Source organism: Salvelinus namaycush, chromosome 2, assembly GCF_016432855.1.
Source record: "Salvelinus namaycush isolate Seneca chromosome 2, SaNama_1.0, whole genome shotgun sequence".
Classification (NCBI taxonomy): domain Eukaryota; kingdom Metazoa; phylum Chordata; class Actinopteri; order Salmoniformes; family Salmonidae; genus Salvelinus; species Salvelinus namaycush.
Window position 1 is genome coordinate 59,254,455 of NC_052308.1, and position 17,182 is coordinate 59,271,636.

Consider the following 17,182-nt stretch of genomic DNA (forward strand, 5'->3'; position numbering starts at 1 on the left):
TAAGGTGTATGTAAACTTCCGACCTCAGCTGTAACAATAAGTTCCTCAAATTTTCTTTTGCGGGTGCCTTTTCATTATCTGGATAGAAACGTATGGTTTCTAGCTAACGTTACACCGATCAAAGCAGTGGAGCGTGTAATAAAGCAAAACTTTAGTGGTCAAAAACATTGATCTTGGGGCAACAGGGGAGTGGGTTTGCAAAATGCTATCATACAGTATCATGCAATTAATTTGCTCCATGGCTCAGGCAGCCAATTGGTCACAAGGCTGTTTGGATCATCTCAGTAGTAAAGAGTAAAATCTTTGCAGCTGTTTCTGATTAATAAACAATGCCATGCTGGTAGGTGGTAACATTAAAATAAAATCCAGCCCTGAAACATAGGCTGGCAATAATGTTTATGTCATATCATAGGAAAAGACACCGCATTCACACAGATGGGCAGTTCGAATTTGTCACTTGAAGCCCAAAGATATCATACTTTGACAAAAAATATGACTTATCGACTTAAATCGTTGTGCAACGTAATGGGTAAGCTCTGGCTATAGTATTTCAGCTCAAAAAAGTGGATTTCTACTGGTGTGGGCGTTTAAAAAAGGTTTGAATGAAACGACAACAAGTCGAAAATAAGCTAAAACTTCCCTCCCAAGAAGAATGATCCCTTTAACATCAACTTCAAAGGGGTGAATTTTTGCAAATGTCTCTCCCTGTTCTGGGAATAGGGGGCCAATTGCACATGATTACCTCTGCACCTCTTATTGTGTCAAATGTTAAGAGGTCATACCCAACAGGCATTTGCAGGACCATGTCAAGAATAATTCTAATTTAGGATGAGACAGAAGACAATTAGGACCGGTAATGTTGAAATATGACAGTAGATGACAGAACATCAGATTGTATTTGTAGTTCAGTATGAATCTATTCCCTTTTGACATAATACAATAATACAAATAAATTGTAGGGATGTGCATCATTCCCTTTCAAGATGATTCGATGCGTATCTAGATGCATGGGCTTCGATACGATACAGGAACACAAAGTTTTAGTTTGAAACAATTTGATGCGATTCGGTTGAATTAGAGAATGAATCGATGCAATATGATTCGATGCACTAATATTTGTTGCATAAACACATTAATTTTCCATTCTAAATTAAAATCTGCTGCTGATGGAACTCTTGAACTGGGCCTCTGAGCTGGATCTGTCTGAGTTGATGTGTACACGTGTGTGTGGAAATTATGCTATGGTGTATACCAGGGCTGCCCAACCCTCTTCCTGGAGATCTACCGTCCTGTGTGTTTACAGTCCAACCCTAATTTAACACACCTGATTCTACTAATTAGCTGCTCAACAAGACCTTAACTAGCTGAATCAGATATTCTAAATTAGGGTTGGACTGAAAACCTATGGGACAGTAGATCTCCAGGAAGAGGGTTGGGCAGCCCTGGTGTATACTATGTAGGCACCTAATCTGAGCCATAAAGGAGACTTGCCATCTACCACCCCACTATCAGATTACCACCCACTAATTAACTTGTCATTTTTGCAGATTAAGTGTTTGAGATAGTAATGTAAATGTATCAATATTTATAATTTACAAATTAGCTATGACATAGCCAATAAACATATAGCACAATTTTGGATCATACCATCTCAAAATCGAATGGTTTTGACCGTTTGGAAGTGTAGTGAGTTTATTTTCTCCTCCCACTTTAGCCATGCTAAGTGCACCTCCCAAAAGTGATTCCTCGTTATGAAATGATGAACTTTAACCTGTATGTCTAAAAATGACCATATACACTGATTGTTTAAAGTAAAACTAACCACACTATTGCTGATGGGTTTTGTGCAGCAAAACTATTGCTGAACAATCTAAATCAAATCTATTGTAAACCCCGCTCAGCGGGTACAGTGGCTTGCGAAAGTATTCACCCCCTTGGCATTTTTCCTATTTTGTTGCCTTACAATCTGGAATTAAAATGTATTTTGGGGGGGTTGTATCATTTAATTTACACAACATGATTTACACAACACTTTGAAGATACAAAATATTTTTGGGGGTGAAACAAACAAGAAATAAGACCAAAAAAAAAGAAAACTTGAGCGTGCATAACTATTCACCCACCCCAAAGTCAATACTTCTTGCAGCAATTACAGCTGCAAGTCCGTATGTCTCTATAAACTTGGCACATCTAGCCACTGTGATTTTTGCCCATTCTTCAAGGCAAAACTGCTCCAGCTCCTTCAAGTTGGATTGGTTCCGCTGGTGTACAGCAATCTTCAAGTCATACCACAGATTCTCAATTGGATTGAGGTCTGGGATTTGACTAGGCCATTCCAAGCCATTTAAATGTTTCCCCTTAATCCACTCGAGTGTTGCTTTAGCGGTATGCTTTGGGTCATTGTTCTGCTGGAAGGTGAACCTCCGTCCCAGTCTCAAATCTCTGGAAGACTGAAACAGGTTTCCCTCAAGAATTTCTCTGTATTTAGCGCCATCCATCATTCCTTCAATTCTGACCAGTTTCCTAGTCCCTGCCAATGAAAAATATCCCCACAGCATGTTGCTGCCACCACCATGCTTCACTGTGGGGATGGTGTTCTCGGGGTGATGAGAGGTGTTGGGTTTGCACCAGACATAGCATTTTCCTTGATGGCCAAAAAGCGTATTTTTAGTCTTATCTGACCAGAGCTTCCTCCCACATGACTTTTGGCGAACACCAAACGTGTTTGCTTATTTTTTTCTTTAAGCAATGGATTTTTTCTGGCCACTCTTCCGTAAATCCCAGCTCTGTGGAGTCTACGGCTTAAAGTGGTCCTATGGACAGATACTCCAATCTCCACTGTGGAGCTTTGCAGCTCCTTCAGGGTTATCTTTGGTCTCTTTGTTGCCTCTCTGATTAATGCCCTCCTTGCCTGGCCCGTGAGTTTTGGTGGGCGGCCCTCTCTTGGCAGGTTTGTTGTGGTGCCATAGTCTTTCAATTTTTTTATAATAGATTTAATGGTGCTCCGTGGGATGTTCAAAGTTTCGGATATTTTTTTATAACCCAACCCTGATCTGTACTTCTCCACAACTTTGTCCCTGACCTGTTTGGAGAGCTCCTTGGTCTTCATGGTGCTGCTTGCTTGGTGGTGCCCCTTGCTTAGTGGTGTTGCAGACTCTGGGGCCTTTCAGAACAGATGTATATATACTGAGATCATGTGACAGATCATGTGACACTTAGATTGCACACAGGTGGACTTTATTTAACTAATTATGTGAATTCTGAAGGAAATTGGTTGCGCCAGATCTTATTTAGGGGCTTCATACCAAAGGGGGTGAATACATATGCACGCACCACTTTTCCATTTTAAATCTTTTAGATTTTTTTTCATTTTTTTTTTCATTTCACTTCACCAGTTTGGACTATTTACATGAAATCCAAATAAAAATCTATTGAAATTACAGGTTGTAATGCAACAAAATAGGAAAAACGCCAAGTGGGATGAATACTTTTGCAAAGCACTGTATACCTAGATGAGAGTTGTGTTTCTGGTAGCTTACTTTTATTCTGGTTAAAACACAATTTTCAACAGTGCATTGATCACAATAACCTAGCAAATTACATAGGTTGTCACTCAACTAATAAACCCTAATTTCAGGCAAGCCATTTTAGCATTCGAACACAGATGTGCAAGATCAGGAACAGGCCTTCTACCTCGCTTTGGTCACAGTGTGCAGTGTGCAGTGTGCAGTTTGACTACGCTACTGATATTCCCTGGGGTTGTTCGGCATGCAAAATAACGTGTAGATCAATGACTGTCAACAGTTACATGCTTTTATTTTGACACTGAAGGAAAGGACACATCAGTTGTCACAAAATATGAGGTCATTTTGGAAGGTAAAAAGAAAGTGATATGAGATTTTTTTTCCCGTGAATCGGCGATTCGTAACGTTTGAATTGATTTTCTGACCAATGCATGTTACATTTGGATCGGTATGGGGTCCGATGAGTATCGGTAAATCGTTTCATCCCTAATAAATTGTATCAATATAATAATAATTAGAATAAATGTGTAATAATGGTATAACAACGATAACATAATACCACCAACACATACCAGTAATATCCATGGTGATGCAAAACTTTTGCTTCCTGTCACAGACCAACTTAGCCATAAAATAAAGATGCATACTGTGAGATGGTACACAAAATGGTATGGAAGGTTTGTACAACGTTTGCGTTACCTTGTCTGTATCGATGCCTCTAGACATGGACCATGTGGAGACAATGTAGTCCATGACGCGTTCGCTGAGGCCTTTGGGCACCTGGTAGAGCTTGAGGAAGTCGCGGACGCTGTTGAGCATCTCGTGGTAGCGGTTGGTATTGGCGTACATCTGCTGGAAGATGGTAGTCACGTTACCGAAGATGGTGGCGTACAGGAGTGCTGGAAAAGACCAAGAAAGAGTGTGGTCAATGTACTGGAAAATATGGCGTACTGTAGATGTGTCAGCTAAAGGATTCTAGCAAACGCTCCAAGGGACCCTTAAAATAATGGTTTTGAGTTTATTCGCATTTTTCCACTGACAAGACTGTTCTGTGTATTATTAGTGAAATTATTATAGTGAAAGAACAGAACACTAGAGACCCAAAGGAACCATTCTTGATGTTTTCTCTTGGCAGACCACAGTCTGTAAATCTATCACAATAATATCCCCATATTCACAGTCATAACTTGGAAACATCATTATGCGCCCTTGCAAATGCAGCGATGTGTGTAACAAAACAACAGTGGCATGTTACATTTATCATATCTTCTTCTCCATGGACATTATCCCTCCATTGGTCATAATGGGCTTTTGGAGATGGTCTGTAAACACAAATGTTGTCACGCTCTCTCTCAATTCCCACTGACTGCTAACCAATCAGCCATCGCTCATTCTGTGTCTCAATCCCGCAGTTGGCCAATCAATATTGGCTCTCACAATTCATACCCAAGTCAGCACTTTGCTTGACAATGTGTCACCCTATTCCCCTTCCAGTGTCCCACTCCTTCACAGCAGGGTCAGAGAAATCGATAGAGGTCCTGTCAACTGTCAGCGACACTGGTGGCATCCATTTTCAAGGTAAGTGAAACATAGTACTCGTTTTCATTCGTTCAGGTGGCACACCATAATCACTGGCTTTATTATAACCAAGGGGTCATCATAATCGTTATAGGGGATATTGTGCAACCTTACAAAGGACGTTATTGAAGGTGGATGACATGACTATATTACTGAAGCTGCAGTGTTGTTGTTGACGCAATCGATCCTCGCAGAGGCGAGGCGGCGAACGAGCACAACAGGTAAACAGTCAGGGGGACGAGAGAGGGCCTGTCAGATACACAATGGGGCGACGCTCAGAGGCATTAGGCTGGGCTAAAAACGTCTGTGTCATTTTTCCAGCACAGCAGTGATGAGTGACGGGCCAAATAGACCTGTCTCATCAAGCCACACAACTGAATTATGGGTAGCCGCCTGGGATAAAAATGCAACAGTATACTGTTGACTCCTGTTAAATGCAACAGCTTGGGACTGTCTTGACAACCTACACTAAGCTGGATCATTCAGTTATCAGAAGCAATGTCAAGGATCTCTCTGTACATTGCTCCGTTCATCTTTCCCTCGATCCTGACTATTGTCCCTGCCGCTGAAAAACATCCCCACAGCATGATGCTGCCATCACCATGCTTCACCATAGGGATTGTATTGGTCAGGTGATGAGCAGTGCCTGGTTTCATCCAGAAGTGACGTTTGGCATTCAGGCCAAAGTGTTCCATCTTGGTTTCATCAGACCAAATAATCTTGTTTCTCATGGTCAGAGTCCTTTAGGTGCCTTTTGGCAAACTCCAAGCGGGCTGTCATGTGCCTTTTACTGAGGAGTGGCTTCCGAATGCTGCAAAGATGGTTGTCCTTCTGGAAGGTTCTCCCATCTCTACAGAGGAACTCTGGAGCTCTGTCCGAGCGACCATCGGGTTCTTGGTCACCTCCCTGACCAAGGCCCTTCTCCCCCGATTGATCAGTTTGGCCAGGCAGCCAGCTCTAGGAAGAGTGGTTCTTGTGGTTCCAAACTTCTTCCATTTGAGAATGATGGAGGCCACTGTGTTCTTGGGGAACTTCAATGCTGCAGAATTTTTTCCGTACGCTTCTCCAGATCTGTGCCTCGACACAATCATGTCTTGGAGCTCTACGGACAATTCCTTCGACCTCATGGCTTTATTTTTGCTCTGACATGCACTGTCAACTGTGGGATCTTATATAGACAAGTGTGTACCTTTCCAAATAATTTTGGAGGAAAAAGGGGGAGGCTTGCAAGCCGAAGAACACCATCCCAACCGTGAAGCACGGGGGTGGCAGTATCATGTTGAGGGGGTGCTTTGCTGCAGGAGGGACTGGTGCACTTCACAAAATAGATGGCATCATGAGATAGGAAAATTATGTGGATATATTGAAGCAACATCTCATGACATCAGTCAGGAAGTTAAAGCTTGGTCGCAAATGGGTCTTCCAAATGGACAATGACCCCAAGCATACTTCCAAAGTTGTGGCACAATGGCTTAAAGACAACAAAGTCAAGGTATTGGAGTGGCCAACTCAAAGCCCTGACCTAAAACCTATAGAAAACCTGTGGGCAGAACTGAAAAAGCGTGTGCGAGCAAGGAGGCCTACAAACCTGACTCCAGTTACACCAGCTCTGTCAGGAGGAATGGGCCAAAATTCACCCAACTTATTGTGGGAAGCTTGTGGAAGGCTACCCGAAACGTTTGACCCAAGTTAAACAATTTAAAGGCAATGCTACCAAATACTAATTGAGTGTATGTAAACTTCTGACACACTGGGAATGTGAGGAAATAAATAAAAGCTGAAATAAATCATTCTCTCTACTCATATTCTGACATTTCCCATTCTTAAAATAAAGTGGTGATCCTAACTGACCTAAAACAGGGAATTACTTCTAGGATTAAATCTCAGGAATTGTGAAAATCTGAGTTTAAATGTATTTAGCTAAGGTGTATGTAAACCTCCGACTTCAACTATGTGTGTGTGTATATATATATATATATATATATATATATATATATATACACAGTGCCAGTCAAAAGTTTGAACACACCTACTCATTCCAGGGTTTTTCTTTATTTTTACTATTTTCTACATTGAAGAATAATAGTGAAGACATCACAACTATGAAATAACACATATGGAATCATGTAGTAACCAAAAAAGTTTTAAACAAATCAAAATATATTTGAGATTTGAGATTGTTCAAAGTAGCCACCCTTTGCCTTGATGACAGCTTTGCACACTCTTGGCATTCTCTCAACCAGCTTCATGAGGTAGTCACCTGGAATGCATTTCAATTAACAAGTGTGCCTTGTTAAAAGTTAATTTGTGGAATGAATGGATGATCTCCGCATGTGTATTTCCCACCATGAAGCATGGAGGAGGTGGTGTGGTGGTGTGGTGGTGCTTTGCTGGTGACACTGTCAGTGATTTATTTAGAATTCAAGGCACACAGCATTCTGCAGCAATATGCCATCCCATCTGGCTTGCGCTTAGTGGGACTATCTTTTGTTTTTCAACAGGACAATTACCCTAAACACACCTCCAGGCTGTGTAAGGGCTATGTGTCAAAGAAAGAGAGTGATGTTTTTAATAATCTGCCCAGGGACTGCGGTTGAAAATTAGCCGGTTGGCTAAAACCGGCACTTTTACTGAAACGTTGACTAATGTGCACTGTCCCTGTAAAAATAAAAATAAATTCAAACTCATGATGCTGCATCAGATGACCTGGCCTCCACAATCACCCAACCTCAACCCAATTGAGATGGTTTGGGATGAGTTGGACTACAGAGTGAAGGAAAATCAGCCAACAAGTGCTCAGTATATGTGGTAACGCCTTCAAAACTTTTGGAAAAGCATTCCAGGTGACTACCTCAAGAAGCTTGTTACTTTGAAGAATATAAAATTATAAAATATATATACTTTTTTGGTTACTACATGATTCCATATGTGTTATTTCATGGTTTTGATGTCTTCACTATTACTCTACAATGTAGAAAATAGTACATATAAAGAAAACCCCTTGAAAGAGTAGGTGTGCCCAAACTTGTGACTGGTACTGTATACTGGAAAATTAAAGCAGGCATTGGTCTCACTGAGGATCTGAGATTCTGTGGTCAATTCGAGTTCTTATTTTACGGTAGTGGAACCCTCTACATGTGACATTCTTCACATTAACGAGTGGAAATGTAACCATGCTTTGGGGCTAGGAGAAACTGGGGTAGTGAAACTATGCTGTGTGTGGTCTGCCGAACCAGGTGATTTCATAGGGAACTGGATCATCTATTTTTACCATTGGATTCTTGAGCCGACTCAAGAAGTAGTCTCAGGTACTCAGTGCATCAATAAAAAGATCAGTCCAAGTAATAAGGGACAGCAGATTTAGAGTCATTTTAGATTGTTAAGATATTCACAAATTACTACACTAATGAGCTAAAATGGTCCACCTGTACATTGATTGCCATGGCAACAACTTCCCACATCTAGTACCATGCAGTGGTCCTAACACTCAGTGTGTTTGATTGTCCGTGCAACACATTAAGTGTGACTCCTAAATCTAAATTAAACCCAGAGCTAGCTGACAAGCCACTTAGCTCATGTCTGGGGCTTATTCCAGGCTGGCTCGCACACAGTCATTCCTCAGAGTGTAATCACCTTGCCCTGAAGGCACAAACTCCCACTAGCTAACTGTCAGAGTGAGGAGTGTGTGTGCGTGTGTGTGCTAGGGTTAGAATTGCATGTTGCCCAGAGCTTTTGTTCTAGATCATTGACACCGAATGTGTCTGCTGCTTGTGTGAGACAATACGAGTCCAAAACACCCCCTGTGATCGTATATTCCCCAGGATCCTGTGTTAGGCTTGAACCATTGCCATCGCACTGCACACTGCCCTATCCCATCTGGACAAGAGGAATACCTATGTAAGAATGCTGTTCATTGACTATAGCTCAGCCTTCAACACCATAGTACCCTCCAAGCTCGTCATTAAGCTCGGGGCCCTGGGTCTGAACCCTGCCCTGTGCAACTGGGTCCTGGACTTCCTGATGGTACGCCCCCAAGTTAGGAAACAATACCTCCACTTTGCTGATCCTCAACACAGGGGCCTCACAAGGGTGTGTGCTCAGGCCCCTCCTGTACTCCCTGTTCACCCATGACTGTGTTGCCAAGCACGCCTCCAACTCAATCATCAAGTTTGCAGACGACACAACGTTAATAGGCCTGATTACCAACAATGACAAGACAGCCTACAGGGAGGTGAGGGCCCTGGCGGAGTGGTGCCAGCAAAATAACCTCTCCCTTAACGTCAACAAAATGAAGGTGCTAATCGTGGACTTCAGGAAACAGCAGAGGGAGCACGCCCATATCCACATCGACGGGGCCGCAGTGGAGAAGGTGAAAAGCTTCAAGTTCTTCGGTGTACACGTCACTGACAATCTGAAATGGTCCACCCACACATGCAGTGTGGGTGAAGAAGGCGCAACAGCGCCTCTTCAACCTCAGGAGGGTGAAGAAATTTGGCTTGGCCCCTAAGACCCTCACAAACTTTTACAGATGCACAATTGAGAGCATCCTGTCGGGCTGTATCACCGCCGGGTATGGCAACTGCACCGCGAGCAACCGCAGGGCTCTCCAGAGGGTGGTGAGGTCTACCCAACGCATCACCGGGGGCACACTGCCTGCCCTCCAGGATACCTACAGCACCAGATGTCACAGGAAGGCCAAAAAGATCCTCAAGGACATCAACCACTCGAACCAGGGCCTGTTCACCCCGCTATCATCCAGAAGGCGAGGTCAGTACAGAGAGACTGAAAAACAGCTTCTATCTCAAGGCCATCACTGTTAAATAGTCATCACTAGCCGGGCACCACCCGGTTACTCAACCTTGCACCTTAGAGGCTGCTGCCCTATATACATAGACATGGAATCACGGATCACTTTAATAATGGAACACTAGTCACTTTCATAATGTTTACTTACTGCTTTGATCAGTTCATATGTATATACTGTTTTCCATTCTACTGTATCAATGCCACTCCGACATTGCTCGTCCTAATATTTATATATTTGTTAAATCCATTATTTTACTTTTAGATTTGTGTGCATTGTTGTGAATTGTTAGATACTACTGCACTGTTGGAGCTAGGAACACAAGCATTTCGCTACACCCGCAATAACATCTGCTAAATATGTGTATGTGACCAATACAATTTGATTTGATATGAACCAGCTACCTTGCGATTTACACCAAAAGGTCAAAATCTTTAGTGCCTATTGCAGTTGCATGAATCAGAATCTCAATTGAAACGTATTTTTAGGGGTAGGCGGGATGTCAGTCAACCTACCTAAGTGGTCCCCTGTCATCCTGTACTGGCCCTGGGTGCCAAGCGGCAAAACAAATGTTCTACTTGGCAATTTTTCAATTGCTGACAACTCAGAATCAGTATAAACTGGCACTAGGATTTTATCAGTGGGTCATATGGGCTCATAACATGTATTTCAATGCACTACATTGGCATCATTATTCTGATGCATAATACCCATGGTCTTTAGCCAAGTCTACCTGATTTAGCTCATATTTAGTTTCAGAATGGGTCCTGTACCCCCCCCCCCCCCCCCCCCCCTTGGGCGCATCACTCCCACTGAGCGAGCAATGAGCCAAAGAAGGGAAAATGTGTACTATGACAAAATAGGCAGTTTACTATTCGCATTCAAAGCAATTGGTTAACATTTTGAAAAGAGAAATACCTGGCAGCATCTGCATATACAATAGGGAACCGTTTGAAAGCATGACACTTCAAATGTACAGTACCAGTCAAAAGTTTGGACAGCTTTGCACACTCTTGGTATTCTCTAAACCAACTTCACCTGGAATGCTTTTCCAACAGTCTTGAAGGAGTTCCCACATATTGGCACTTGTTGGCTGCTTTTCCTTTACTCTGCGGTCCGACTCATCCCAAACCATCTCAATTTGGTTGAGGTCGGGTGATTGTGGAAGCCAGGTCATCGGGTGCAGCACTCCATCACTCTTCTTCTTTGTCAAATAGCCCTTAAACAGCCTGGAGGTGCGTTGGGTCATTGTCCTGTTGAAAAACAAATGATAGTCCCACTAAGCGCAAACCAGATGGGATGGTGTATCGCTGCAGAATGTTGTGGTAGCCATGCTGGTTAAGTGTGCCTTGAATTCTAAATAAATCACAGACAGTGTCACCAGCAAAGCACCCCTACACAATACACCACCTCCTCCATGCTTCACGGTGGGAACCACACACCAAAAATCTGGACTCATCAGACCAAAGGACAGATTTCCACCGGTCTAATGTCCATTGCTCGTGTTTCTTGGCCCAAGCAAGTCTCTTCTTCTTATTGGTGTCCTTTAGTAGTGGTTTCTTTGCAGCAATTAGACCATGAAGGCCTGATTAACGCCGTCTCCTCGGAACAGTTGATGTTGAGATGTGTCTGTTACTTGAACTCTGTGAAGCATTTATTTGGGCTGCAATTTCTGAGGCTGGTAATTCTAATTAACTTGTCCTCTGCAGCACAGGTAATTCTGGTTCTTCCTTTCCTGTGGCGGTCCTCATGAGAGCCAGTTTCATCTTAGCGCTTGATGGTTTTTCCGACTGCACAAATCTTCCCAGATTGACTGACCTTCATTTCTTTAAGTAATGATGGACTGTCGTTTCTCTTTGCTTATTTGAGCTGCTCTTGCCATAATATGGACTTGGTCTTTTACCAAATAGGGCTATCTTCTGTATATCACCCCTACCTTGTCACAACACAACTGATTGGCTCAAACGCATTTAGAAGGAAAGAAATTCCACAAATGAACTTTTAACATGGCACACCTGTTAATTGAAATGCATTCCAGGTGACTACCTCATGAAGCTGGTTGAGAGAATGCCAAGAGTGTGCAAAGTTTTCATCAAGGCAAAGGATGGCTACTTTGAAGAATTTCAAATATAAAATATATTTGGATTTGTTTAACACTTTTTTTGGTTACTGCGTAATTCCATATGTGTTATTTCATAGTTTTGATGTCTTCACTATTATTCTAAAATGTAGAAAATGGTCAAAATAAAGAAATACCCTGGAATAAGTAGGTGTGTCCAAACTTTTGACTGGTACTGTATATGAAGTGAATTTTCTCATTTTAGTCAATTCCTCTTTTGAGGACATTTCCATAATGTATTCTATTTGAGGATGACAACTGCTACGTTGAATTTGTGTTCAAACAAGTCATCATTACTGGCCCCCAAAAAAAGAGAACATGACTTTATCAACTCGAAAAGGAGAATGTTGAGTATTAGCTAACTCTCAGCTTACGTCAAATGGCAGAGCTATTTCCTTTTTAAAGACATGGGCAGAAATCCTAAAACCAGACTTATTAAAGCAGTTCAAATTCACAAAAATACTACCACTGCTACTATATTTCAAGAAGAAGCTTTTGCGTCAAAGTATAGTCCAGTACATCCACCTGTAGATAAGAACACTCCTCTCCATCAGTGTACTTTGAAATGGAAATCATGGCAGATGACCCTCTGGCAGTTACACTGAGTATACTGAACATTTGGAACACCTTCCTAATATTCAGTTGTGCCCCCCCCCCCCCCCCCCCTTTTGCCCTCAGAACAGCCTCAATTTGTTGGGGCATGGACCCGTTCCACAGGAATGCTGGCCCATTTTGACGCCAATGCCTCCAACAGTTGTGTCAAGTTGGCTGGATGTCCTTTGGGTGGTGGACCATTCTTGATACACACGGGAAACTGTTGAGCATGAAAAACCCAGCAGCGTTGCAGTTCTTGACACAAACCGGTGCGCCTGGCACCTACTACCATACCCCGTTCAAATTCCACCCAAAAACTACATTTTGGTATTTGTTGCATTGTTGATATAGTCCCAAAATGTTTTGCTTGTCAGCAATCAGGTTTTCAAAATGTGTAACTTTCAAAGTACAGAAATCATCCCTGTATGATGCATTTTCCTTTAAATACTTTGTCTTGCCCATTCACCCGCTGAATGGCACACATACACAATCCATGTCTCAATTGTCTCTTGGCTTTAAAATCCTCCTTTAACCTGTCTCCTCTCCTTCATCTCCACTGATTGAAGTGGATTTAACATCAATAAGGGATCATAGCTTTTACCTGGATCGCCTGGTCAGTCTGTCATGGAAAGAGCAGGTGTTCTTAATGTTTACTCCGTGTAAATAATCAGTTAACAAGCCTTGTGGGAGAGAGAGAAGCGGGAGAGGAGGGTTGGCGTGCGTATGAGGACACAGAAGGGTATGACACGGCTGGCTGCACTGAGACAAGACCACCGTGACAGCCAGGAACAACCGTCGTGTCATAAGCTCTGGACGCCAAAATGCAACGGGTGAGCGGATCTCTGTGTTTTACACTATTTTTGGGGTTTACCCTGGGGGTCGGGTGTTAGGCTACACCAATGCCATGATTACTGTATATATGTGACAACCTTTGTATGCTTGCAATGCGCAATGATGGAAAAGTACTGGGTAAATGGAGATGTACTGCTTTAGTTCTCAGGCTGAAAACTGCCTGCACCTGCTGATAGTCACACAGGCTCAAGGCCGAGATAGCAGAGTGAGAAACCACAGTCTAGACATGTTTTTCTCATCTTAGATACTTTGTATCTAATCCAATGCAACAATACTAAGATATGATTGATGTTAGGTTGTATAAAGAGTGTGGTCTCCTGTTTCGCCACACAGATCTTTACTATAGACTACTGAGGTGAATCTCTGTCTGCATTTGCATTTTATTACTAAAGAGTTTTATACCAAGGTTCCTGTGTCTGTGTCATCTATCTGGAAGACTGATTGTTAAAGGAAACTTACATCACCCCATGCAAAGGACCACCCAACACAATTATGACTGCTCAAACACACATACAGAAAATACACTACACACTCCCTCAGAAACAGACCAAGACACAAACGAAATCCAACCCATAACACACACGCACAAACACACTGGCAGGCGACTCAACTGGCAACATATTGCATGACTAAGCTTCTGTCCAGCTTCCAGGCTGTGGGTGGCAGACTGTCTTCCCACCACTGAGGAATAGCAGCATGACCCCCCCATGCTCCCCTGTTACTCTCGCTTCCACTATCACCTGCCACCCTGCATCACTGTCAACCCTGGGCAGTGCCAGTCTCTCCCCGAGGTGCTGAGCAAACCTCTGTATACTCCCCCTCATCTGCTGCTGCAACACCAACACAACAATGCTGTGTGATGTGAAAAAAATCCCTAAACCGCTTCACTTAGTTATTCAGGTTGTACCATGCATGTTATAATTTAAATACATAACATTGCGTTGTTGTTTGCTACTCAAATTGATTTCCTGAGCTGGATAACTCCCCCCCCTGCACCCCCCCCACCCCCCCAAGTTTCAACAACCCTTACAGTGTACAGTATGTATTCAAATATTGAAGCTAATAAAAAGAGGGTCTGTTGGTTGGAGTGTGATTCTTCGAACACCAGGCTTGTGGTTTTGATTCACACTCAGAAATTGATACCAAGACACAAGTCAGTATGGATCATAATGTATACTAAATGGTCAGCAATGCATTCTGGGGTGGAATAGTAGTTGAAAGGTGCCGATCACGCTTGCCTCATTATTTCGCAACTGTGTTAAGTCACAGGGATGTTGAAGTTTACTGGTCTATACATAGTCATGTGAAACAAACGTTTTATACTGGCAAACTTCAAGCATGACACTAGCACGCAAACTGATGATGCCTGCCACAGTTTCCCCAGTCCTATTACATGTTATGTCTATTTCCAGGTAGACAATGAAGGTCTCAACTTGACCTAAAAAGATAAAACAGAACTCTTTTTTCATTTCTGCAATCCATCATATTCCTCAATCTTGAGGCCTGCGTTGCAATTGAGAACGCAATTTAAAACCACGACAGGGTTCTGTGAAAAGCCAATGCAATGTCCCACAAAAGGACCCAGGACAAAACTGTGTCAATCGCATCTCCAGTAGAAGAAGTAATCCTGTAACCACGGGCACGCGATGAATCACTCAGTTGCCAGCTCAAAATGGATGAAAGCATTTGAAAATCCCCTTTAGATATGTACAATCTTCACAGCACAAAATTAAACAAATCGGCTTATTCATAATAAACCTTAAGCACCATGTGAAATTAGGCACCTGTGTCTTTTCGGGAACTGATTAGAACCGTCACAATGTTCATAAATGCTTCAGTCAAGCAATTATCTGTAATAACTGAATGGTAAATGTGGCTGTGATTGAGTTGTATAGTAAGGACATTAAACAGCATGCTATCTTCTACTGAATTCATCAAGGATTCAGAGACATACTGGCCTGTTAACAATACTTCTCCCTAAAGAAGCAAGGGACACATCTGGCATGGTATTTCTTAATGAAATGTCAATTGGGTTGTATTTTTCATAAAGATAATACGGCAGTCAGAGGAGGCTGGTGGACGGAGATATAATCGTAATGGCTGGAATCGGTGACAAGGTATCAAACATGGTTTTGATGAGGTTCAATTTATTCCATTCCAGCCATTACAATGAGCCCGTCCTCCTATGTCTCCACCTACCAACCTCCTTTGATGACATTAAAATTTCATGGGTAGGGTTCTTACTCACATCCGATCATCATCATTGCCACAGCGAAGAGTTTTTCTCCGTCGGTGGTGGGGGCGATGTTGCCGAAGCCGATGCTGGTCAGGCTGGTCATGGTGAAGTAGAGGGAAGTGATGTAGACCGAGTCCTTGCTAGGCCCGCCCTCCCACCTCCCGGAGCCACTGGCGTTGAAGCGGTACGGTGTCCCCACCGATTCGCTCAATATGTAGAGCCAGCTGTCCATCCTCACACTGTTGGTGTTCTCGTCAATGACCTCGTAGTCGCCGATGCTGTACCAGATGCAGGCCAACCAGTGGGCAGCCAGGCCAAAGACGCACACCAGCAGGACCAGGACAGCGGCCCCGTACTCAATGTAGTGGTCCAGTTTACGGGCCACCCGGCCCAAGCGGAGCAGACGGACCACTTTGAGGGAGCTGAAGAGACTGCTGATGCCCTGATGGGTAGAAAAGAAGAGGGGCATGGTTAGGCTAAGAGAGAGAATGAAAAGTAGAGCTTTACTAACATTCCAATTATCCATTGTTCGTGGTTCTAACTATTTTACTAACTGTTCATTCATTGATTAAAGATAAACTGGAAGGGTCCCAACAGTGAACCCTGTGGAACTCCACTCCCTACATCACTGTACAGTATATCCTGCATATGGATTTGGTACCATGGTGCAGTTCTTCCCTGTTGTGTTGATGATAATGAATACAATGCCATTAGCTATAAAATAAAATAATAGCTGGAGGGTATGTTTTACAACATGCTACTTCTAGAAAACATACATTTGCTACAAAAGCTTGATTAGTGAAGAATTCCACACTGCCATGTGACAGAATAACGGTTATTTGGGTCCTGGACCAACCTCTGGAAAGTACAGTATCGGAATTAATTTAGCCCGGGGTTACTTTTGTTTTCATAGATGGACACGGAGCAGGCACCCACAATTAATGTTCCAGGATCTTACTCCGATAATGGTATGTGAATGAGTACTAGGGAGGACAGGTTTCTGAACCATTTGGAGATTTAATTCCAGAATTTGAATGAGTCCCTCGTATGTGGCTTTATCAAAAATCCCATTACCCTCTTTTGCATGCTCAATTTGAATCAAGCTCTTGGCGTCTTCAAATGTCAAAATGTGATGTGATGTGAAATCAACTGCTCATCGAATCTAGATTCCCTAAAACATTTAAGACTTCGTGTGGCATACTGTACAGAGAGGCTGAGATGCAAAATGCATGGGCCTGGCGCTTCCCGAAAGGGTGAATCTACATTTAGTACTTAAGGCAAACATAACGCAGTGCGGTTTATGTAAGCTCACTAGCCTCTGCTCACGTTTGCCTCCATGACGTGTACGAACCTACTGCACCAAGCAATTTTCAGCTCACCAGGGACACATTCATAATGCAATTACGTTCAACTACAATAAACACATCTCCTCAATGAAAGGGAGAGAGGAAGCTCTGCTTCGTTCTAAGCCGAGA

The 17,182-nt window shown here is 42.8% G+C and overlaps 1 protein-coding gene across 1 annotated transcript in view; it reads right to left on the reverse strand.

Moving 5' to 3' along the window:
* Positions 1–17,182, reverse strand: part of kcnh1b (potassium voltage-gated channel, subfamily H (eag-related), member 1b) — a 59,709-nt gene that overhangs the window by 33,052 nt on the left and 9,475 nt on the right. The window contains exons 8-9 of the mRNA XM_038966374.1: positions 15,720–16,149; positions 4,224–4,423 (exon numbers count right to left, since the gene is read on the reverse strand). Of these exons, the coding sequence (XP_038822302.1) occupies positions 4,224–4,423; positions 15,720–16,149 (630 nt within the window). The remainder of the gene's footprint in view (positions 1–4,223; positions 4,424–15,719; positions 16,150–17,182) is intronic.